General features: G+C 46.0%; 1 protein-coding gene across 6 annotated transcripts in view; it reads left to right on the top strand.

The window, feature by feature from the left end:
• The first annotated feature begins 10,075 nt into the window (after positions 1-10,075).
• The window catches only part of GASK1A (golgi associated kinase 1A), a 92,127-nt gene continuing 77,223 nt past the window's right edge, over positions 10,076-24,979 (top strand). For all 6 annotated transcript variants that reach the window (XR_004275090.1, XR_004275093.1, XR_004275089.1 and 3 more), the window contains exon 1: positions 10,076-10,560. Coding sequence is in view for 1 of the 6 variants with exons in the window: in XM_032298122.1 (XP_032154013.1) it covers positions 10,558-10,560 (3 nt within the window). In the remaining 5 variants the exon portion in view is untranslated. The remainder of the gene's footprint in view (positions 10,561-24,979) is intronic.

The raw sequence follows: 24,979 nt of genomic DNA, 5'->3' as shown, positions 1-24,979 counted from the left end.
TTTTTTTTTTTGAGACAGAGTCTTGCTCTGTTGCCTTGGCTGGAGTAGTGCAGTGGTGCCTTCTCAGCTCACTGCAACCTCTGCCTCCCAGGTTCAAGTGATTCTCCTGCCTCACCCGAGTAGCTGAGATTACAGGCATGGACCACCACGCCCAGCTTTTTTAAATTTTTAGTAGAGATGGGGTTTCACCATGTTGGTCAGGTTGGTCTCAAACTCCTGACCTCGTGATCTGCCTGTCTTGGCCTCCCAAAGTTCTGGGATTACAGGCATGAGCCACCGTGCCCAGCCACAAGAAATATATTTTTACAAACCCTACATTGAGAGTGCAGCTGGCAGTAAATAGGAGTAGGGTGGGGTTTGTACAGGTTAAAGTCTATAAAATGCCATGGCAAGAGGCTCAATTACAGCCTAATTATGAAGTTGGATGGCCCAAAACACAGTGGGCACATATCCACAGATCTTGTTGAGGGACAGATGGAGGGATCAAGTGTGCTCACTGCCCTTTATATATCTTATTTCTCTCTCCACCCCTGTGAAGTCAGGACATTATATAGTAGCTAGGAAAGACCCATGGCTGAATCCAGGCATAGAACAACTTCCATATGGAATTTTGGCCACTTGGTGGTGCTATTTGCTTCTTCGAATTCTCATTATTTAAAATATTTCTTTCTTGGACCCTTGATTCTGGATCAGCCTGGATGTGTCAAACCCTGCCTGCCAGGCTTGGAGCTTAGTGCATTCTTCCCTTTTATTCCTGCTGAGGGGATTGCTGGCCATGACTGGTGAGAGGAATCCAGGAACCCATTACTATGAATTCTCAGAATTCATCTTCAAATCTCAAATGATGTAGTCAATTAAACCACAAACTCTTAATCTTGAGAAGAGGTGATTGGTATTAGGAAGACTGTTGAGCTTATACTGCCCTTCATTCATTCTCGACCCTGCTGCTTGAGTACAGGAGCAAAGTAAGAAAATAATCACAGCTTTATTGAGGGCTCTATGAGCAACGCTTGGAGAGGATGGACAAGAAAGGAGCTATCATTTCATGAGAACCTACTAGGTGTTGAGGTCCCTATATTCACTGCCTATTTAAAACTTTCTAACAACTTCATGGGTAGGTGTTATCCCTATTTAAAAAAATAGATATGGAAACTGAACCTGGAGAAGGTGTATAATTTGTCCAAGGTTGCACAGGCCAAGGGACAAAATTCAGCTTTAAACCTGGGACTATTTCCACAGCTCCAAGTTCTTTCTTCATGGGATTTGTAAGATGGAGTCCCTGCTGCTGTAGCATTTATAACGTACTTAGGAGAAGATTCCTGAAAGTATGTTTAATTAAAAAAAGATGTCTAGCTACGTGCAGCGGCTCATGCCTATAATCCCAGCACATTGAGAGGCAAGGTGGGAGGAACGCTTGAGGCTAGGAGTTCGAGACTACCTGGGCAACATGGTGAGACCCTGTCTCTAAAAAACAAAGTTAGCCCAGTGTGGTGGCATGTACCTGTGGTCCAACTACTTAGGAGGCTAAGGTGGGAGGATGACTTGAGCCCAGGAGTCTGAGGCTGCAGTGAGCGGTGATGGCGCCACTGCACTCCAGTCTGGGCTACAAAGTGAGACCCTGTCACAAAACAAGAGAAAAAATATGTCAACAACTTAATGAAAGAGAGAGATACTTTGTTGACATGTAAATGATCAGAATATATTGTTAAATGAGAAAAGCAAGCTTGAGACTAGCAAGGTAGTCTTTAGCAGGGGCAAATCGTGAGATTTATTGTACCCTCCACCCAGATCGAGGTAGCACAGAAGGCTTCCTCAAGTTTCCTAACAATCTCCTCCCAAGGGTTACTATTATGATTTCTACTACTATAGGTTAGTGTTATCTATTCTACATATAGATAAAATGTTTGATATGTACTCTTTTATGTTTAGATGCTTTCAGCACAATTTATCTGTGAGACTTATCCATGTTGTTGTATGTAGCAGAGGCTTTTTAAAATTGCTGAATACTCTTCCATTGACTGAATACACCATCAGTTGATGGATATTTGGGGGGTTTTAGGTTTGGGACTTTTGTCAATAAAGCTAGTATGGACATCCTTTTATATGTGTGTTGGATAACTTATTCAGTAGTACTTTGTGGAGATATATATGTATATATAAATATATACATGTACATAATGTATTTATATATATGCTAAACATATGCCAGCCCTATAATAATTCCATTCACATATATATGTGTATATATATATCTAAATATATACATATACATACACACATAATTTGGTCATAATATACACATACATATTTTTCATCATAACGTACACATATATGATATACATAATTTGGTCATAATATACACACACATATATGTGAATGGAATTGTTATAAGGTAGGCAATTGCATTTTTTTACATATTGAAGGCTTATGACAACCCTGCATTAAGCAAGTCTATCAGCGTCATTTTTCTAACATCATGTGCTTACTTTGTATCTCTGCATCACATTTTGGTAATTCCTGCAATATTTTAAAGTCTTTCATTGTTATTACATCTGTTGTTGCAATCTGTGATCAATGATCTTAGTTGTTAGTATTGTGATTGTTTTGGCGCACCATGACCCTCACTCGTATAAGATGGCAAACTAATCAATAAATGTTGGGTGTGTTCTGATGGCCCCACAAAGCAGCCATTTTCTCCATTGCCCTCCCATTCCTCAGACCTTAATGATATTTAAGTTAGGCCAATTGATAACTGTGAAATGGCCTCTAAGTGTTCAGGTGAAATGAAGAGTCACACATCTCTTACTTTAAATTAAAAGCTAGAAATGATTAAGCGTAGTGAGGATGAAATGCCAAAGTCAAGACAGCCCAAAAGTGGGGCCCCTTGCACCAAACAGCGAATTTGTGAATGCAAAGAAAAAGTTCTTGAAGGAAACTAAAAATGCTACCCTAGTGAACTCACAAAAGTGAAATAGCCTTAAGTTTTAGTGGTCTGGTTAGAGGATTAAATGAGACACAACATTCCCTTAAGCCAAAGCCATTATAATCGAGAGCAGGGTATCTTCACTCCAAGTGATGTGACTTAAGAGTCCATCTTAAGTGTGAGGTAATTGTGAGTGTTAACAGTTTGTTTTTTATTTTGTCTGTGGATTAGCTGTTGAACTTTGTGTTGAGATAGTGCTAGTTTAATTTTTAACATTGTGAATATTATGACCATATGTTCTAAGAGTTCAGATATTGAAGACAAGAACTATTATTATACAATGACCAGCATGACCCAGATATCACTGCAAAAAAAAAAAAAAAAGACTAAATAACTTATTTTAATGGATGGAAGGACACATCCAACCAGATCAGGGAGGTAAATAACAGGAACAAAGGATACTGCATCCTATCATGAAAAGAATTTGGGATTGGGCATGGTGGAGAAGGAGATATGAAAATGCAGATAGAGACTGAACCTCACAAGTCTAGGATAAGAAATTCAAATACTTCTAAATCAATCAAAAGTATTTTTCCCTTCCCCTGTCCAAAAGACATCAATGCTCAGTCGAACATAGAGGCCGCTGAATTAGCATAGGCATACCACATGAATGAGCAAACATGCATTATTTTATTGTTCCTTTAATGGCTCTGTGAAACTGAGCAAGGTTTTATTTTCTGATTATAGAAGTTACATCTAAAAAGTCCTGTGGGCAAAAGAGGGGGAGACTGCTGTTTTGACCCACTAGACTGTAGAGCTGATTCTGTCAAATCTTACCAATGATCATACTTCCTACTGTACATTAAATGATGCGTTAAATCATAGCAACAAAAAATGTTGCCCCTAGCTGTTAGGTAGTTTGATTTGAAAAATGAGGTTTCAAATCATTTTCTTGATTTCTATTAAGATCTTAATAAAACTACAGAAAATAAAAAAGATTATTGGTATCGTGTCCAAATACAAACTAGACTTTACTCAGAAATCTGCCTGTCAGCAGACAGTGCATATATAAATTTTGGCAAATGCCATTCAATTTATATAGTTTTTACCAAAAAAGAAGAATGAAACCACCTTACCTACTCAATAACCTGCATATCTTATACACAACACTGCTAAAAAGGCATATAGTTTGCTTACCTGATAATGAGCCTTTTATAATGAAAAGTTTTGGTCACTTAAAACTTCCTAAAAAACCTACAGAGCATTTAGTAATATTTTTGATTTTATAGAAGTAGAAAACACCTCTTTAGATATGGTTGTCATTGTTGTCAGTCATAGCAAAGATGTTAACATGTTAGTTTGCTATAAAATAACATTTTCCAAGTATGGGACAAGAGGATGTCTGTTTTAGTAGGCTTGGGCTGCCTTCACAAAATACCATAGACTGGATGGCTTAAAAAGAGAAGACTGGAAAGCAAAAAGAAAAGCAGATAAGCTATAAATCTGCCTTTCTTCATGGTCCAGGACATGTAGCCCTTTTGCACCCAAGGATTACCAGACACCTGCAAGTTAGCTCACTGAAACCTTGGTGTTATCAGTCACTGCAACCTTGGTGTTGTCAGTACTGCACAAAGCCCTCTTCAGCATGAACACTATTCTATAAAATTTCCAGCAAGCCCTTTTTCTTTGCAGTCAGCTCTTCTCATGCTGATTTGCCCATTGCTTTCTTGGAACATATTTTCATACTTTCTCTAATAAATCTGCCTTTTAAAATTTATAACTGTCTTGGTTAATTCTTTTCCCCCTCCATGCCAGGGGCCCAGCTGGTCATTGCTCACCCATGGCACAAGAGAAATTAATTTTCTCATGGTACTGGAAGTCCACAATCAAGGTGACAGCAGGGTTAGTGTCTTGGCGAGGGCTCCTCTGGGGCTGTAGTCCATAACAATGTTCTTCTTCAATTTGGAAATATATTGAAGATGAGAATGGAGAAAAGATTATAGTAGACACATTTATATGCTATTTCTCCAAAACTGTTTGATGTTCTTTAAAGAGGCCAACAAGGATGAACTGACCACACCTGAGTCATTCGATGGTTATATGTAGTTTGCGTCAAAAACTTATGCGGCAAAAAATGACTTGATTTTTAGAAGATGATTTCAGAATTTCAAAAGATCAAATTACCTTTGTGCTTATTCTTCACATGGTGTATCATCGGAATGCAAAGCCAAGCAATGCTGCACAAGCACATACAATGCTTCTGTTTGCTAATGTCTTACTGGTCAAGGCTAGTCCATGGCCAACCCCAACAACAGTGCGGCAAAGATACACGCCCTGCTCATAGCTGAGGGAAAGAAAGTAAAATGATTTGGCTATGTCCCCACCCAGATTTCATCTTGAATTCCCACATGTTGTGGGAGGGACTCTGTGGAAGATAATTGAATCATGGGAGTAGATCTTTCCCATGCTGTCCTCCTGATAGTGAAGAAGTCTCATGAGATCTGATGGTTTTATCAGAGGTTTCCACTTTTGTATCATTCTCATTTCTCTTGCCATGATTCTGAGGCCTCCCCAGCCATGTGGAACTGTAAATCCAATTAAACCTCTTTTTCTTCCCATTCTCAGGTATGTCTTTATCAGCAATGTGAAAATGGCTAATACACTAAATTGGTAGAAGTAGAGTTGGGTGCTGCTGAAAAGATATCTGAAAATGTGGAAGCGACTTTGGAACTGGGTAACAGGAAGAGGTTGGAACAGTTTGGAGGGCTCAGAAGAAGACAGGAAAATGTGGGAAAGTTTGGAACTTCCTAGAAATTTGTTAAATCTTCCTACAGATTTGTTGAATGTTGGGCTTTGCCCAAAATGCTGATAGTGATATGGACAGTGAGGTCCAGGCTGAGGTGGTCTCAGATGGAGATGAGGAACTTCTTGGGAACTGGAGCAAAGATGACTCTTCCTATGTTTTAGCAAAGAGACTGGTAGCATTTTACCCCTGCCTAAGGATTTGTGGAACTTTGAACTTGAGAGAGAGATGATTTAGGGTATCTTGCAGAAGAAATTTCTAAGCAGCAAAGCATTCAAGAGGTGCCTTGGGTGTTATTAAAAGCAGTTTTATAAGGGATGCAGAGCATAAAAGTTGGAACATTTGCAGCTTGATAATAGGAGAGAAAAGAAAATCCCATTTTCTGAGGAGAAATTCAAGCCAGCTGCAGAAATTTGCATAAGTAACAAGGAGCTGAATGTTTATCCCCAAGACAATGAAGAAAATGTCTCCAGGGCATGCCAGAGATCTTCACAGCATCCTCTCCCATCACAGGCCCAGAGGCCTAGGAGGAAAAAGTGGTTTCATGGGCCGGGCCCAGGGACCCCATGCTGTGTGCAGCCTATGGACTCAGTGCACTGCATTTCAGCTGTTCTAGTCATGGCTGAAAGGGGCCAATATACAGCTCAGGCTGTGGCTTCAGAGGGTGCAAGCCCCAAGTCTTGGCAGCTTCCATGTGGTGTTGAGCCTGAGAGTGCACAGAAGTCATAAATTGGGGGTTTGGGAACCTCTGCCTAGATTTCAGAGGCTGTATGGAAACGCCTGGATATCTAGGCAGAAGTTTGCTGCAAGGGCAGGACCCTCTTGGAGAATCTCTTCTAGGGCAATGTGGAAGGGAAATATGGGGTGGGAGCCCCCACAGAGAACTCCTACTGGGGCACCACCTAGTGGAGCTGTGAGAAGCAGACCACCATCCTCCAGATCCCAGAATGGTAGGGCCACTGACAACTTGCATCATGAACCTGGAAAAGCCACAGACACTCCATGCCAGCCTATGAAAGCAGCCAGGAGGGGGCTATACCTTGAAAAGCCACAGAGGTGCAGCTGCCCAAAGTCATGGGAAACCCACCTCTTGCATCAGCATTACCTGGATGTGACACATGGAGTCAAAGGAGACAATTTTGGAACTTTAACATTTGACTTCCCTGCTGGATTTACATGGGGCCTGTAGCCCCTTTGTTTTGGCCAATTTCTTCCATTTGGAATGGCTGTATTTACCCAATGCCTGTACACCCATTGTATCTAGGAAATAACTGACTTGCTATTGATTTACAGGCTCATAGGCAGAAGGGACTTGCTTTGTCTCAGATGCGATGTTGAACTGTGGACTTTTCAGTTAATGCTGAAATGAGTTAAGACTTTGGGGGGCTGTTGGAAAGGCATGATTTGTTTTGAAATGTGAGGACATGAGATTTGGGAGGGGCCAGGGAGGACTAATATGGTTTGGCTCTGTCCCCACCCAAATCTCATCTTGAATTCCCACATGTTGTGGGAGGAACCCTGTGGGAGGTAATGGAATCATGGGAACAGATCTTTTCCCTGCTGTTCTCATGATAGTGAATAAGTCTCATGAGATCTGATGGCTTTATAAGGCATAGTTTCCCTGCACAAGGTCTCTCTCTCTCAGTTTGCCTGCTACCATCCATATAAGACGTGACTTGCTCTTCCTTGCCTTCTGTCATGATTGTGAGGCCACCCCAGCCATGTGGAACTTTAAGTCCATAAAACCTCTTCGTGTGGTAAATTGCCCAGTCTTGGGTATGTCTTTATCAGCAACATGAGACAGACTAATACAGGGAGTGAATATTTGCTGAACGATAATGTAAATTACCCCAGCCCCCTTTCAAATGTTTCTGTGGGCCCCACCAGTGACTTTCATTTGCTTCTTATTGGCTGTTCCTTTTTGCAAGGGAGGTTGTAAAATATATAATATTTTGGCCAAGTATACTGCTGCCCCTTAAAATGTAGGAGTTCAGTGAATGAAAAAAGAGAGAATGTAAACCGGATGCTAACATTCTCTGCTGCAAAAGAAGTTTTCTTCTCCTTCATCATTCTTGGATTCAGTAAATGTTTTTGAAAGTTTGCCATGAGAAAAGTCCAGTTCTGGATGATGTAACTTACATGAGCACATTACATGGTTGCAGGAATCCAGGGAGTTAGGCTTGGCTGGGATGATGGTTCTTATTTGTCAGATGAGGAACATGAAGCCAGTGGAGAGAAAGTGGCTTTGCTCAGGACCTATGCTTTGTGAGTGGTAGATTCAGTTTTGAACCTCAGTCTTCTGTCTCATTCCTTTATTCAGAAGCATTTACTGAGTAGCTACTTGGCATCAGGAAGATGGAGATAGAAGGCCCAGAATGGTTCTTTCCTTTAGGGAGTGAGAGCCACAAGGAGATAATATTTGCAACAGAGAACTTGAGGGGACATGCATTGCTGGACCTTCAGGATGGAAAGGACCAGTGCAGGGAAGTATGTCAGGTTGGAAATAGGAATGTGTCAAGAAAAGGCTTTGAGATGGAGGGAAGGTTTAGGAGTGTGAAGAAGGTTTAGGAGTGTGTCAAAGGCCTGGAAAGGTAATAAGAGATAAAACCTTGAAAGAGTCTGAAAGCCATGCAGCTCAGGAATTTGCACTTAACCCTGAGAGTTACGTGGAACAGGTCAGTGGCAGGCCCATGTTTACATTTTGTCAGTGTTATGCAGGGTGGATTGGAGAAAGCAAAAGTAGAGCCTGAGATGCTAGTTGAGTTTCTGAGAGTGCTGTAAGTGACGACAAAAGTTTGAGCCAAAGAACTGGCTGTGAGGAGGGGAAAGATTCCAGAATCATTTAGCAAGGCCATTTAGATATGGGAGCCAAGGAAGAGGAATTACTTAGTTCATCAGTTCTTAGCCCTGGCTATGCTTAAAAAATATAAAGACACTCAAGCCTTGGAAAGTTTGATTCAGTAAGTCTGGAATGGAGCTAGACAATGAATCTCATTAAAGAGTGGACCTGTTGGGCAGCTGCCTGGGGTACCAATTTATAAGAAACCCTAAAACATTCTTAGAGGAAGTTGGAAATCTCCTTCTAACTGGTGAAAGATAGACTCACTCCTAATGAACTTGGAAGCACCCTCTCATGAAAATAATAAAATATTCCTCTCTAGCACAAACCTATCTCAGTTGAGTGAGTTGAATGTTTCCTACTTGCAAGATCTGCAGTGTAACCAGAGGCCCTGCCAACAACCTGGGAGCAGCCAACCACCAATCAGCCAAAATTTGGAAAGTAACAGAACATAAAATGTTGTTTCCTAGAAGGGAGGGATTTATTGGTTATCTGAATCTAAAATCCTTTAATATAGCATCCAAGAAGTTGCCTAGTTCAGGAAAAAAAAATTACAAGGTGGAAGAGAAGAGGGATGGAGTGTGCAATTTTAAATAGAGTGGTCAGGGAAGGCTTCATTGAAGAGGTGACACTGGGGCAAAGACCTGAAGGAGATGAGGGAGCAAACCATGGGGCTATCTGGGGCATTCCAGGGAGAGGGATAACATGTGCAAAGGTCCTGAGGTGGGATCGTGCCTATAGTAAGCAAGGAACAATAAGAAGGTGAGTGTATCCTGGAGCACACACAGTGCGTGAGAGAGAACGTGCAGAGATAATGTTAGAGAAACAATGAGGTCCAAAGTGTGAAAGGACTTGTAGGCCCCTGTAAGATGTGGCACGTTACACTGGAGGAGATGTGAAGCCTCTGGGAGGTTTCAATGTTGGAGGCTTTTTCAGCCTGGCCCCCAGATTCTCTCAGGGCACCCTACTGCTGACTCTGCCTCCACTGCCTACAGGCTCTTAAGAATCCTGGGGTGCAAACGTTGCTACTGAGGGACACAAGTCATAAAGATGTGTGGGGACTGGTCTATGCTGACCCAGCTGTTAATAATGGGGCCAGCCCTGATTTTGGGACTACAGACCCCCTAAGCCCAGGACACTCCCCAACGAGGAGCATATAGACTCTCAGGTCCTGCTCTGACTGTGCCAATGTTGGCAGTAGGTGATCAGGGGAACAAAGGCACTCTGTGCTCCGATGCGGAGAGGCAGTATCAGCCACTTACTTCAGTGACTCTAACAGTGATTAGTTCTCAAGGACAAAAACTCTTCATTGTTAATGAACTTAGTGGTCAACGGATTTTCTTTCCAAATCCCCTTGGGGACTGAACCCAAACAAAGCGAATAAGTGACAGTAAAAAAAGACTTGTCTTTCTGAGACTTGGCAGGAGAGGGTGGCAGTTTGGGCAACAGTCAGCTATATCGCCGAGTTGCAGTAGGCTCACCGAGCACCCTCACACCTGAGAGGCGCCCCTCACCGGGCAGGAGGGCAGGCCGAGCGGGGACCTTTCCTTCCTAGCACCTGGGCCCCTCCTCCAGAAGACTGCGGCTGGCGGAGCCCCCGGCAGGGCTTTTATTGTGAAAGGAGCTCCCCCTCCCGTGCTTTCGGGGGAGTGGGGAGGCTGGGCCGGGACGCGCGGCAGGGACTTTGCAAACTAGGCTAACGTCCCCAGTAGACCGCAGAGGCTCGCGGCCGCGGGTAGGCTCCCGCAGATCCCCGTGCAGTCCCCACCCGCGGAGCATCCCGGCGCGCAGCGATCTCACGGGAGTTGGCGCGGGGACGCTTGGGTGCTGGGAAGGTGTGGACCTTCAGTCCAGGAAACCCGTCCCAGCCGAGTAGCCGCGCGTCCCGGGGAGCCCGGCGAGCCACGGCGCCGGGGACGGCCAAGGGGAGGCGGGATGAGTCTGCGGGCCGGCTGAGCGCGCCGAGGAGCGGGCCTGGCCACCGCCGGGGACATGGTAGGACTCGCGAGAAGGAACGCGCGAGCGGAGGGTGGGGCGATCACCGGGACAGGTGGCTGCAGGCAGCGCGCAGCGGCTCTTGCGCCTCCCGAGACCGGAGTTGTTCCCCGAAAGTTACGTGGGGCGGCGGCGGCTTTCATTCCTGCGCCAGAACCGTGGGCAATCGGCTTTACTGCTGCTCTTGGCGGGGAGGATCGTAATAAGGTTTTATTTTATTTTATTTTTTTTACATTACGAATCCGCACACCTTGACCGAACCGTAACCCACCCGCAGCTCTGTGCAAACTTCATACGATCCACGGGGCAGGGAGAGGGGAGCGTTCCCTGGGGAGCCCACGGCAACCTCTGATGAGAAGCTTGTCATTTTAATATTCTCCAAAGTATATGTGAATTTTGTACTATCTTCTCTAGCTTAGCTAAGTATTGATATTAAAAATAATGCCCTAACGTTTATTAACATTGAGTTAAGTTGGCTCTAGTAAGGTTCCAATCCGCCTCCCTCTACCTCCCTGACAGGAGGACTATTGGGCAGATGTGGAAGCACTGGTGGGTCTGGGATGTCACAATGAAACCAGGGACCTGTGGACGTGGCCCTTCCATGGATCAGCCTCACAGACACTAACAGGCAGAAAAGAAAAACTCGTTGAGAATGTGGTCCAGGCGGCTTAGCTAAAGTACATATGCAACCTCAGGAAAGGGGCGTCCCTCAGGCCCGGGGGCTGGTTAGTTGCTCTGCTTTTCCTGCAGCAGGAAAGCCCTGAAACCCCAACTGGGCTCCTGCACTTCACTTGGCTCCCCTATCTGCTTCTGTGCCCTACCGCCTCTTCCCTTCCCCTCCAAGCTCACGGAGGGCAGATTGGAGACCACTGGAGATGCTTCGTGGAGATGCTTGGTGGGGAGTTTCGCTGGGCCTGGAGTTTAGAAGGCTGTCTAGAGACTGCGCTGTAGGATGGAGAGGCTCTGAGAACAGCTTCTTTGCGTGCAGGGGGGCCTGGCAGGTGGCTGGAGCAGAGGTGGAGGGCTGGTCATCAGTAGCCCTGAGGGAAGGGTACTTTTGAGGCTAGGGGTGTGTGTATCTTTCACCCTCCCAACATCTATCCAGCTTCAGGCTTTTTCTCAAAGCTGCTAAGAGAAGGAAATAGTGGAATCTTAAGCTTCAACAGGGGGATTGATTGGGGGTGTAGGATGTGAAACTGAAAAGCGTGGAGATATCCTATTACAGATTCCCTGTTTAGGAGCAAGAGTGTTGCCAGAAGAACTGAGGCCACAGCCATCCACTTGGAGGGGCTTAGCAGTGTGCTGGAGTCTCCTGGCTTCAAAGGCAGCTGTGGCAGAGGCTCTGTGGTCTGTGGCTGAAGCAGGGTGTCCGGAGGAGAGATGGTACCTGCCTTCTGCTCAGGCTGCCTCGGGGAACACTGGTGTGTTTGCCCCACTGCCAGCACAAGCTTCCCGTTCTGTGAGTCAGCGCAGCTTCCCGGCTTCACGTCTCTGGCTCTGGGTTTTGGTATTGTGTTAGGAAGAGGACTTGTGTCAACATTTTACTGTGTCCTAGTTCACTTGCGGAGAGAGGGGCCTGATGGGCATCCTCTGGCAGTGAAATGGCCTCGGAGATCTGAAGGCTCTCCTTTGCTTCTCCCTCTGAATGAAGGGTCCTGAGGTCCAGAGACCACAGGGCAGCCTGGCACTGGCTAGAAGCAGCATGGGAAGAGACACGGGGCTAGGAATCCCTTGGGTACCATAGTTTCCTCTTCTGTAAAATGAGAGATTGGACTAGACGTTATCCAAGGTGCCATTTAGCTCCAAAACTGGGTGATGTGTGAGTAATTTTTAGATTGGATCTCAATCCTAGTGTTGAGCTATCCTTAGCATGAACAACTAAAAAGGTATGAGGAAGAGTCTTAGCTTCCTGACTCGGGCTGTCCCCCTCACCAGCCCAAATCCAGATGCACCCAGACCAAAAGATGTTTTCAGGCTCTGCAAGTGATCCCAGTTTGCCGCCAGGGCTGAGAACCACAGGGCAAGAAGGCTGAGAGAACGGGGTGAGGTGGGGGGATGGGAGGGGTGGAAGCTGGGGCTCAAAACTGCGCTTCCCAAGATATCCCTATCTCCATAGAACAGTCATTCCTTGAGATAGTCCTAAACTAGTTTTTGAGAAATGATACATGCTATATCATTTCTCATGATATGATATTGCATATATCATATGCTATATCTCTTTGAGGCTCTGTTCATAGAGTATCTTCTTTTAATTCATTACATTGAAATGTGAACTTGCCCAGCTTGTTGGAATGCGGTATCCTTATTCAGTAGTACCCCACTACCAACCTGTTATTGATCCAAGGTGCATATGTTGGGAAACTCTGGGCTAGACATATAAAACTAAAAGCCTAGAATCATTATCTTTTTGAAAAAGAAAAAAAAGAAAAGAACATTGAGCTGCAGCATCTGTGGGGGCATTTTTGATAATCCTGAGGGGTCTGGGGTCATTGCCATAGCTTGGTATGTCTTTTTCTAAAGCCAACATTGGAACACTGTCACTTTCTTTCCTTGCAACGGTGGTGGGAGGCTTGGTGTTTGCCAAGGACTCTGTACTTAAATAAAAAAATATTGATAGAATCAGATGTATATGTGTTGGGTTAAAAATTGAAAAAGAAAAATATTGATAGAGAAAGTTGAAACTATTACTGCCAATTAAAAAATGTTTTCCTCCTGGTTTTTGAAAAAAAAAATACAACTTCTACAGGAACCGCGATTATCATTTTGGCGTATTTCCTATTCTCTTTGAGTATTATTTTAAAGAGCTGAGATTTCCACGCATGCAGTTTTGCAGTCTGATTTGTTTTACTTCAGTTTATATCAAAGCATGGTTGCCATGTCTGCATCTCCAGAAGAATCTTTTGTAACCATACATTTAACGCTCAGTACCAAGATTTTGACAATCATCTCCTCGTTTGTGAACCTTTAGGTCATTTCAGGTTTGGGACTGTTTTCAGTGGCATGTGGCCAGCTTCTCGTTATCCGTGGAAATGAGGACCTGAGTGCCCAGCTAAGTGGAAATCAGAAAAACTCATAAGAATGAATTGCCCCAGCCTCTTTCTCTGTCCAAGCTTTAACTGTGACCACCCTCCCAGGACCCGTTGTGCTGTGGGAGGAGTTTCCTATTGCCTGTCCTCACTCTGTGCTGTGGGCAGGTCATTAGGCAGGCAGCAGTGGGGGAAATGGAGTCCCATGGGAGCCCACACAGGGGCCAGTCCTCCTCGGGAGAACCAAGAACTAAAATCCCTGGAAGTTAAGACTCAGAGGAGAAGTAGCTGAGGCTGGAAAAGAGATGTGGCCTCCTTAGGGTCACTTGGATCAGGGCTAGGACACAGGTCTCCTAGTTCTTCCCCCTCCCATGCTGGTCCTGTCACAGGCACTTCAGCCCCATCGTAGACTTGAGGGATACAGCATAGCTTGGAGTGGCAGAGGCAAGGCCCAGGGTTTGCAGTCAGAGTGGGGTTTGTACTGGGCTAGGTCACCGTGTGGCTCTGGGTAAGTGCTGCCTTACTCTGAGCCTCAGCCCCTTATCTGTAAAATGAGTCATCGTGAGGAGCAAATGTAGTCATGGAGGTGAAAACACTTGGTGTCTCAAAGGTGCTGTAAGAGTGGGGGGTTTACAAAGGACCCACAAAAATAGGTTAGCTTTTTGTTAGGGTCTAAAACAAATGGTAAGGAAGTCACAGGTTCCTTTCATTCAATACCAATCAAGGGGATGCTTCTGGGACTCTTCTCTAAGTAAGGATCTAGTATAGAAGGATTTTATCTTCAAGTATTTTCTTGCTTCTTTAAGTCTCTCTTTTCATGGGGAAAACCCAGCCTGCAGATGTTCGTCCAGTCTGACCCCCATGTGCCTCCTTGCAGAATGCTGCTGACTAGATAAGAATATAGCTCCCCAAACAGCCACAGACCCTTGGAGTCTAATGCTGGGGTCCCCTCAATGAGTTCCTCTGCACTGAATGAGTCCCAAAAGTTCTCAGGCTCAGCTGAAGAAGAGGTTAAACTGGTTTTGGAATCAGAACCGGGAACCTCGAAATGCAGCTCTTAGGGCCTGTGGGGAATCTGATCTCCTGTCTCTCTTGGGGGTACAGCCCTTACCTGCGGCTCCTGCTACATACCTGACCCAGGCTTTGTGCAGGACTGGGCAGGGGACAGAGTGTTTTAAACAATCCACTGGCCCCAACCATATACTTTTGGGAGTGGCCAGGGATCTGGTCCTATTTCCCAGAGTCAAGCCTGTGGTTCCAGAACTGCCAGCTGAGTAGAAGATAGAAAGTGCTTTATGATAGCATCTGGTGAATCCTGGGGTCAAGGAGGCTAAGAGTGGAAGGGAAGCAGGATGAAGGCTGACATGAAGGTTGAGGAAACAGCAGGGGCGTAACTGAAGTGCAGATTCAGTCACTCGCCACGTTAGAGTCCAATGAACAAGCGCGAGGTCTGGTATGAAGAAAGTGACTTTATTCTGAAGCTTAGAGGAAGGGGTACAGGCTCTTGCCTTTAAGGGTACCACTTTGCTTTAGTGCAGAAAGCAGGTCCTTTAAAGGAATTCTTGGTGTGAGTGGCATGCAGGGGAGTGAGCAAGCAGGTGGGGGTCTCCATGACTCCCTTTGGTGCCTTAGCTACTGGGGAATTGAACTAGGACCATCACCAGCAGAGCTAGGTTATGAGGTGGCCGTTGTCTTGAGATACTCTCCAGGTCGGAGAGAGTTTTGGAGCGGGCATCCTTCAGGTTGCAATTTGTTATCTCTGGACGCAAGCTCCTGGTGGAAGGTAGCTCAGGCTCTGGAGCTTCTAAGTAAGCACATGGATAAGCTTGCCTTGTTGGGAGTGTTTGGTGAAGGGAAGGTAGAGCTTCTAACTGCATTTCTAAGGAGGTAAGTAGGAAGTGAGGAATGAGGGAAAAGGAGGAAAGAGAGAAGAAAATAATTTAAAAAAATTTATTATCTTTCTCTTAGAAAAGTGGGGGTATTCAGTTATAGGGGCCTCACTCTGATCTCTAGGCCTTCACGAGTTCTGAAGGAATGGCTGTCTCTGTGGGCAGGGGCTGAGCCTTACTCTCAAGTGGCATTGGAATTCCTGAGTGGAGGTTCACATTCAATGTGTAAATGTGTGTTAATGCTTCCTCGGTCTCCCTGCCGCCTTGCCATTCATTCATTCATCTATTCATTTATAAAATGCCTGCTTTAAGCCAGACATTGTGTAGGGCAGAAACTACAAAAATCAAAACACATACCCTGCCCGTGGGTAGTACACAGTCTAGTGAGGCCGCCTGCGTGTATGTGTGTATGTGTTGGGGGTGGGGAGTGGTGCAGGAGCAGGTGGTAGGTGGTAGGTTCAGGGGAGAGGGAAGCGAAAAGAAATGCTTCAGCCCTGTGGGCCAAATGTTCTGCTGAAGATACAGAGGAAGGATAGATTCAGGAGTGAATGGGGCAGAGGGAGGCTCCAGGACAGGGAGTATCTGAGGACAACCTGGATTCTGTCAAATAAAGAAAAGAGAAGCCACTATATATCTGTTAGAATAGTTAAAAAGTGAAACGAAACACCCTACAACCTCAAGTACTGGTCAGGATGCCAGCAACGGGAACTCTCATACATGAAAGTAGGAAACATGGTAGAAAACAGTGTGTCAGTTTTTTACAAAGTTAAACATACTTACCATAGAACCCAGCAATCCCATTTCTGTGTATTTATGCAGGAGGAATGAAAACACATGTCTATAAAAAAACCTGGATGCAAATGTTTATAATAGCTTTATTTAGAATTGCCCCAAACTGGAAGCAACCCAAATGTTGTTCAACTGTAGATTGGATAAATGGGGCACGTCCATACCGTGGACGACTCCACAGCAACAGAAAAGAAACCATCGATCCCTGCAACAACATGGAGGGATGTCAAAGGCAATATGCCAAGTGGGAGAAACCAATCCTACAGGGTTACATACTGTGGGATTCCTTTTATATGACATTCTGGAAAGGGCAAAACTATCGGGATGGAAAAGAGATCAGCGGCTGCAGGGGTTGGGGTGGAGAGGCTGTGATTACAAAGGGGCAGCACAAAGGAGAACTCTGGAGTGATGGAACTGCTGTGTCCTGATTATGGTGGTGACCATGCAAATCTATACATGTGTTAAAAGTCAGAACGATACAGAAAATTTCCAGTTTTAATGTATGTAAATTAAAACAAAGAAAAAAAGAGAGAAAAGCATTCTAGCAGAAGGAATACTGCGTGCAAAATCCCTGGAGGCAAAAATGAGCTGTTACAAGTTGGCTGGGAAGAAGCCAGGCTGGGACCACAAGGGAACCTCCTGGAGATGGGGCTGGGGTCAGAGCCTGGCTCTTGGATGTGGGTGCTCTCCCCACCCAGCTAAGGGTTTGTGTTATTGTCCCTAGGGCAGAGGGGGCAATGGAAGGGCTTTTGAGCTTGGAGAGGTGAGACTGTGTTTGCATTTTAGAGAGCAGTTGTGGGGGCTGAGAAGAAGGAGCGTGATCCAGGGGACAGGATGGAGGTATGGATTCTGTAGCAGGCCGGAGGGAGCAGGTAGGAGGGATGTTTGGGCAGGAGAGCCCTCCAGCCCTTGGTAATCTCAGGTGCGGAGCCTGAGAGCAGGTCAGGAGTTACTTCAGGTTCTTGTTCAGGCGTCTGTATTTATGGGTCTCTGTTGGCCTTCTTCTTTTCTCTTCATTTTCATTTTCATTTAGTTTTTGGTGATTCTTTTCTAGTCACACTTAGAAATGATCATTACAGAAGTAACGTATTTAACAATGATACTAATCACTTTAATTCTGTAAAATAATTTATTATGTTATATTCTTAAGAGCAATGGTGAAATGTTAGATTCTTATCTTTTAATCCTCTGAATTAATTTTGCACATATTGCCTTGATAATCACAAGAGCAGGATTGATAGAGGCTGGGCGTGGTGGTTCACACCTGTAGTCCCAGCATTTTGGGAGGCTGAGGCAGACAGATCACCTGAGGTCGGGAGTTCAAGACCAACCTGGCCAACATGGTGAAACCCTGTCTCTACTGAAAATACAAAAATTAGCCGGGTATGGTGGTGCATGCCTGTAGTTCCAGCTACTCGGGAGGCTGAGGCAAGGGAATAGCTTGAACCCAGGAGGCAGAGGCTGCAATGAGCTGAGATCAAGCCACTGGTAACAGAGTGAGACTCTATCTCAAGAAAAAGGGGGAGAGTAGGTTAGAGAGAATTCCAATGATAATTGCATGTACAGGGTTATTTCTGTCCCCCAAGCTACCTTGCCTGTGGTCCCTGATGCCTTCCTCCAGCCAGTATAGACACCTGGCTCCCTTCCTCCTGGGCTCCAGCCCAGCTGACTGCCACTGCTGGAGAGTGGGTGGGGGCTGTGGCCGCTGCATCCTCCCTAGCCCAACTTCTCCGCCTGCCATGGGTTTGGATTTCTGCTAAGTGGCCGCAGGAAGGGGCTGTATCATATGCTGTTTACTTGTGGGCAGTTTTTGTTTGGCTTTCGAGGGTGTTTGCTTGCAGTGAGCAAACAGCCTCTTCCAGAAACAGCTGGAGGATTCAAATCCCCCCATCTTGGCTGGGGCAGCAGGTTCACAGTTCTATAAGAGCCAAGTCGGGTAGGGATTTTTCTAGAAATGCCATTGACCAAAGAACTGGTCAAGGACAGCAGAGGGGATAAGACTAGAAGAAAGAAAACAAGAGAAAAACGAGAAGAGTCAGGGCCAGAGACACAGGGATGCGAGACGAAGAGGGTAAGGCACAGAGGCAAGCGAGACCAGCCGTGTGGAGAACCTTTCAAGTGTGGGCATGGTGCTGGGCCAGGCAGGTGCCCCTCGCAGCTTGTGAGTGTGCCATGTAGCAGGGCTCCTGGGCCACATGGAACATACTCTTCGGAGCTGGATTTTGTCAATGGCGTTGCCCTTTGGCAGAGCAGTGCTGTTTTCCTGGATGGACTGAGGGCTGACTGTCACTGCCTGTCTGTGCTTCATATGTTCCAGGGCTGTCCCTAGTGTCAGCTCTGTGTTCCTGCTGGGGAGGCATTATCAGCAGGACAAACCCAGCAGTTCCACTGGCCAGTCTTGCTTCTGACCAGTCTGGCTTTGCAGCAGTGCTGTGAGGTGACTTTCAATGCACTGGACACTAGGAAATTCTCAAGATATTCTGGCAAGGATTTAAAAAGTTACTTTAGTGCTTTTAAATGCTTGGTGATATCTTTGAGATGGGAAGGGAAGACCCAAATAGAGTCAAACCTGTAACATTATAGGGCTGTCATTTCAAACAGTGCAGGAGCCACAGTCCCTTTCATCCTTCACTCCAAAGGAGAGGAAGGAACTGCAGCCCAGGGATGATGTGATAACCCTTCCTGGTCAGGTGGAAGGGAAGTGGGAGACGTGGGGAGCGGGAGACGGTTTTGGGGAACAGCAAGGAGCATGTTTCCTACAGAGCCTGGGAAAAGGCGATTCATGGATAGGATGGGTCCTCACGTTTGCTTTCTGTCTCCAGGTCTGTGCAATTTCTTTCTTCTAGGTGTCCCATTCTGTCTGTCTGGACTTCCCTTTTAGCGTTGCCATTGACCTTTGTCTTTGGTGAATGTCGAGTTGAGGTAGGATTCTTAGAAACTTGTTCTTTTGAATATTTTCACTGCTTCTCTTCCTGACCTAATTATAGGGGAACATTTTCCTCGATTTTCCATTTGGGCCTGATAGTGCTTTGCAACTCTCTTGTTTTCTCTCTCTCTCTGTCTTAAATTGTAAGAGCAATACCTGCTTATTGTGGAAAATCCTGCTTGCTTTTGGGTCTCTTTGGAGGAATTTCTGTGTGGTGCTCCCCGCGTTAGACTCACAGCATAGACAGCTGCACCTGCTAGGAGGTCTGCATGGTCAAGAGTCCCTGTGCAGGACCAGGTGTGGTGGCTCATGCTTGTAATCCCAGCACTTTGGAAGGCCGAGGAGGGAGGATCCCTTGAGTTCAGGGGTTCAAGACCAGCCTGGGCAACATAGGGAGACCCTATCTCTACAAAAATTTTAAAATTGGCAGGGCATGGTGGTATGTGCCTGTAGTCCCAGCTACTTGAGAGGCTGAGGTGGGAGGATTGCTTGGGCTCAGGAGGTTGAGGCTGCAGTGAGCTGTGATCATGCCACTGCACTCCAGCCTGGGTGACAGAGTGAGACTCCATTTCAAAAAAAAAAAAAGGAGGTCTTTGTGCATACATCCTTGGGGGTAACTCCCAACAAGCTTCTCAGAGTGCTGCTCTCCGCCTGCTTCTGGGACAGCAGTGGTGCTTGTCTGGGTGGAGTAAGGGAGGACAAAGGAAACCCACATTTACTAAGTTTATTTATCAGAGAGGCATCTGCCTGCCATGTGCCCAACCTCCATTTGAGCATGGGGATGACAATGAGCATGCCCTATACCCCAGGGCCCTCAGGAATTCTGAGTCTTGGGGAGGATGGGGGCAAGCCAACTTGTCTACTTAATGACAGGTGCATTGCCTGCATCCCAGATGTGAAACTCTGAGTCCCAGGCATGATGTTCTGAGAGTCCCAGGTGTGATGTTCTGAGGGTCCCAGGTGTGGTTTTCTGAGGGTCCCAGCTGTGGTGTTCTGAGAGTCCCATGTGTGATGTTCTGAGGGTCCCAGGTGTGGTGTTCCGAGGGTCCCAGGTGTGGTGTTCTGAGGGTCCCAGGTGTGGTGTTCTGAGGGTCTCAGCTGTGGTGTTCTGAGGGTCCCAGGTGTGGTGTTCTGAGGGTCCCAGGTGTGGTGTTCTGAGGGTCCCAGGTGTGATGTTCTGAGGGTCCCAGGTGTGATGTTCTGAGAGTCCCAGGTGTGATGCTCTGAGTCCTGGAGTGTTGCTCTGTGTTCCAGACATGTCGTTCCGTGGGCCAGGTGTGTTGCTCTGTCAGCTAGGTGTGACTCTTTTTCATTAATGAGGAAACTAAGGCTCAGAGGAACCAAATGCTTTGCCTGAGGTCTTGTGGCTGGAAATTGGTGGGGTCAGGGGCTGGACCCAAACCTGAATGAGCCCTAGGCCTATGCCTGGGAGGACCGTGGACAAGTATGAAAATAACGGGTGCGATTATCTCACTCTTTTACCCCAGCTGGTTGGGAGGAGGTCTGGGGACCCCTGAAGTCCCTTGGACCTGTCTAGGTGGAATCAGTGAGGGTGGGGGCCAGGCCAGGCCACTGGCTGGGGGAAGTTCCTGTAATGATGTCATCTGAGGTCTTGGGAATCTCCTGCGGGCTTCTCTTCCCTAAGTCTCCTTTTTCTTCTTTCATTTTTTCTTTCATATTTTTAGTAGAGACAAAGTCTCACTTTGTTGCCCGGGCTGGTCTCAAACTCCTGGCCTCAAGTGATTCTCCCCTTTCAGCCTCCTAAAGTGTTGGGATTACAGGCATGAACCACCACACCTGGCCAATCAGTCTTTTTCTTTCTGGTGTCTCTGCTATTCATACCCTTTACACAGTCACGCAGATACACACACTCACACATATCCACCCACTCCATGCACTTAGATTCATTATTCACACACCCACACATAAACCACATGCTCACATTAACATTCACAGTGTCACAGTGAAACAAGTCTCATTCACACACTGATAATGTCGCATACACACTCACATACCGTCACACACTTGCATAGCCAAAGAGCAGCTGCAGAGGTGCTGCCGGGGTTCATGACAGCCTGCTCTGAAGCAGAGGTGTTTGATGGAGTAGTGGGGGTGGAGCCAGGCTCAAGCTGTGCCCAGACTGTGGTGGGGCCTGGGGTCGTGCTGCCTGGCTGCCTGGGCCCAGTGGAGGTGGAGGCTGCAGGCAGTTTGAGGGCTGGAGGCTGTAACGGCCAGTGAATGGGCCATTTGGATGTCTGTGCCTGTGCTAGAAGGAGAGTGAGTGGGACACACAGGCTTCTTTCTCAAGGACAAAGTGGCTCTGTTGTCTGTCCACACAGAGGCTCAGTGTCTGCCTCCTGGGAGACCTGGACCCCAGCTCAGGGACTGGCTGCTGGCAGGTTTGCTTCCTGGATAGCGCGGGTGCTCATTCCCAGCCTCCCTGCATGCCTGGCCACTGTCTGCAGGCCCTGGTCCTAGTCAGCTCTTACAGTTACTCACCACGTTCTGGTTCCTGCCCCCCACCCCTGTGCCCAAGATCCCGTGGCAACTACAAAGATGCTATTGTATTCCTTTCTTTCAGAACATTCTCCCCTGAAACTCCAGTTAAAATCTCCTCGTCTCCCTTTAGGCTGACTGCTCAGGGACGCCTTGTGTAGTCACTTCGCTGGGAGTCTGAAGAGGCTTCTAGCTCCTGGTTCACACTCACTTCTCTCCCTGGTGGTGGCTGAGTTTAGACTGTAATTGTCATAATATCTTATTTGGTACGATTTTAAAGCATGAAGGGTTCAGAGGGTGAGCTGTAATCAGAACTGAATTCAAACCTGGTCACCACCTTGGGCATGTCAGTGAAACCTTTCACCTCTTAGCTTCAGTTTCCCTTGGCAGTACCAGGGCCTTCTTGTGAGAGTGTATGCTGAATGCTTTAATGAGCATAAGGCACCTTGCACAGCTGTCACCACATACTCCATGCTCAGTTAATGGGAGCTGTGATTACATTGTCCTTGGACCACAGACAGACCTGGAGGCACAGCAAGGCCTGGGCTTCCAGAACTGTCAGGAAGACCCTTCAATACAACAGAGGACCGGGAGTGGGGAATGCCTTTGACTCCGGCTCCCCTCAGAAGGAGTTTGGGATGTATGCCAAAGAGGGACTGCCTTTGCATTATCCCTGGGGATCTGTCCCTATGACAGTGAACTGGAATCAGAGGAAGGGGAAAGGGACGACTAGTTCAAGAGTTCTTGATCAGGGGTCCAAGCATGTGATAAAAGAAAAGCTTCAGCCGAATTAAATTTAAAAGAGTTTAATTGAGTAACGAGCAGCTAATGATTTGCAAGTTGGGCAGCCCCCGGAATCCCAGCAGATTCACAGACTCCAGGGTTGCCTTGTGGTCAGAACACATTTTTAGGCAAAAAAGGTAAAGTGATGTACAGGAATCAGAAGTGAGATATAGAAACAGTGAGATTGGTTACAGCTCGGCGTTTGGCTTATTTGAGCAGTTTGAACACTGTGCAGTCTGAGTGGTTGAAGTATGGCCACTGGGATTGGCCAAAGCTCAGCCATTGTTACTGGTGCATACTATTAAGTTAGGATTTTAATTTTGTCTATGAAGCTAGGTTACAGTTCATCCACAAGGACTCAAATATAGAAGTACGGAGTCCTTCGCAGGTCATATTTAACTTGCTTTAACACATGAAATTCAGGAAAGCACTAGGTTAAAGAAAGTTACATCTTTATTTTCACTAATCTCTAACTGAAATTCAGTGTTTCTTTGATAATGAATGTAGGCACTAGCCACAGTAGTGTTGGCAGGACCTGTGACTTTGTCACCAAGAGAAGTCACAGATATTTTATGCAATGACAGTAGAAGCAGATACTTTGAAATATAGTTTTTATTCATCACTGCTTTGACAGTGCATTTGTTATTAGGTATACCAATAGATATTGGTTTTTAATGTGCTAATAAAGAAGCATACATAGCATTATATCACACATTTGTTTTCTAGATGATCTGGATAATTATTTCAATGTAACTGGTTATCCTGGTAACCCTGTATTTTTCATTCTATACAATAAAAAAATGCATCCTGAGAAGGGTCTTCAGTTTCACCAGGTGGCCAGAAGGGTCTTTGGTATTAAAAAGATGCAGAACCCCTGCCTCTGAGTAGGTATTCATCAGTGTGATCTGTTTCTGGGGGAGTGCCAGAAGCCCACTCTGCCTAAAAGCATCTTTCCCCGGCCTCTCCTCCACAGCCATTAAAAAATAATCTTTAACAAAATTGAAACCTGGTGTGTGCCGGGCACGGTGCGGGGTGCTGGAAGATAATTTCCCCTCATTAATAATAACATATTGTATATACAAGCTATTATATTATGTCATTGTAGCATAACAACACAATAACAACAACGCCCAAAACATTGGACTTTGTAGCTTTCTCATTCATTATCTCCTGGAACCCTCATCCTTTAAATGTTAAGACTGTTGTACGAGACTCATTTTAAAGATCAAAAAATAAAGACTCAGTGAATCTGAGTCAAGCCCAAGTCATGCAGTTCATAAAGATGAAGGACTTCCAGGTGGGCCCTCCAGACACAAATGTGATGGTTTTTCGACTCGATCAACTTGAACATTCTCACACTTGGACTTAGCCCTTGCATTTTGATATCTAGTCTTCGGAAATTTTCTGTTAAAAATAAATATCCTTGGAAATTAGTTTGTTGCATCAAGCATTGTCCCAAGGGTCTGGGTCCCAGAGCATTTTGTATAGGTAGAGGAGAATAAAGGGCAAGACTAGAGAAGTGGCCCTGGGAAGCTACTAGGTCTGGGTTTGGGGAGGCCTGGACAGAGAACAACTCCTGGGGAGGCATGGGAGCAGGAGACGGACACAGGGGAATGGGGAAGGCCAATGCTGGGGAGGAAGCACTGATAGGGAGATGACCTCTGAAGCTCAATTTGATTCTCTTTGTGTATTTTGCTTGGGGAGCCTCTAAGACACATATGTGGAGGCTCAGCCTCCATCCTCTGAGCAGCATCACCATGAGGGCGCTGAGGGAACCTCCATTTCTGGAAGCCTCCGATGTGGTTTTCTGCTTGGGGCTGGGCCGAGAGGGCATGTGGTGGACAAGCAGAGCATTTTCATGACGTGGACATAGAGACCTGCTCCTCTTCTGAATCCAAGACGGTCCATCGGACACTGCCAGGCACTTCTCTTGTTTTGACTGAGAAGTCAGAGACTTCCTAATTAGGCTTTCTCCCTAATTCCTGGAAGGCAGCAGCCCCAATGCATATCATTTCCCCCCACAGCGTCCAGCACAGTGTAGACACGGAGGATATGTGCAACAGATGTTTCCAATGGTTGGTAGCCTCCTACATCTTATATTTAAATATCTCCAGAGTTGTCCAACAGAACTTCTGAGGTGAGGGAAATGCTCTGTCCTGCGCCGTCCAACATGGCAGCCTCTACTCGCAGGTGGCAATTGAGCACCTGAAATGTGGTCAGTGCAACCAGGAATGAAAATTTTAAAAATTTAATTAATTCAAATGTAAATAGTCACATGTGGCTAGTGGCTCTCATATGGGACATTGTAGCCCTGGACCAAGAGATGTAATCTGAAGTGCAGCTGGAGGCCAGGCTGCTAGCACAAGTGAAAGAAGTGGGCTGGGTGTAAGGAAAACAAATCTGCCTATGTTTGCTTTTCTCAGGTTTCATTGAGCTGTGGTCAGAGAAGTGTTCATCTTCTATAAGAAAAACAGTAAGGCAAATGAGATGCCAAAGGCAACTGTCCTTCC

This window comes from Sapajus apella, unplaced genomic scaffold, assembly GCF_009761245.1.
Source record: "Sapajus apella isolate SASKATOON/1434 unplaced genomic scaffold, GSC_monkey_1.0 scaffold38, whole genome shotgun sequence".
NCBI classification, from domain to species: Eukaryota; Metazoa; Chordata; class Mammalia; order Primates; family Cebidae; genus Sapajus; species Sapajus apella.
The sequence above is the reverse complement of the archived record's forward strand: the minus strand, read 5'-3'. Positions and strand labels throughout refer to the sequence as shown.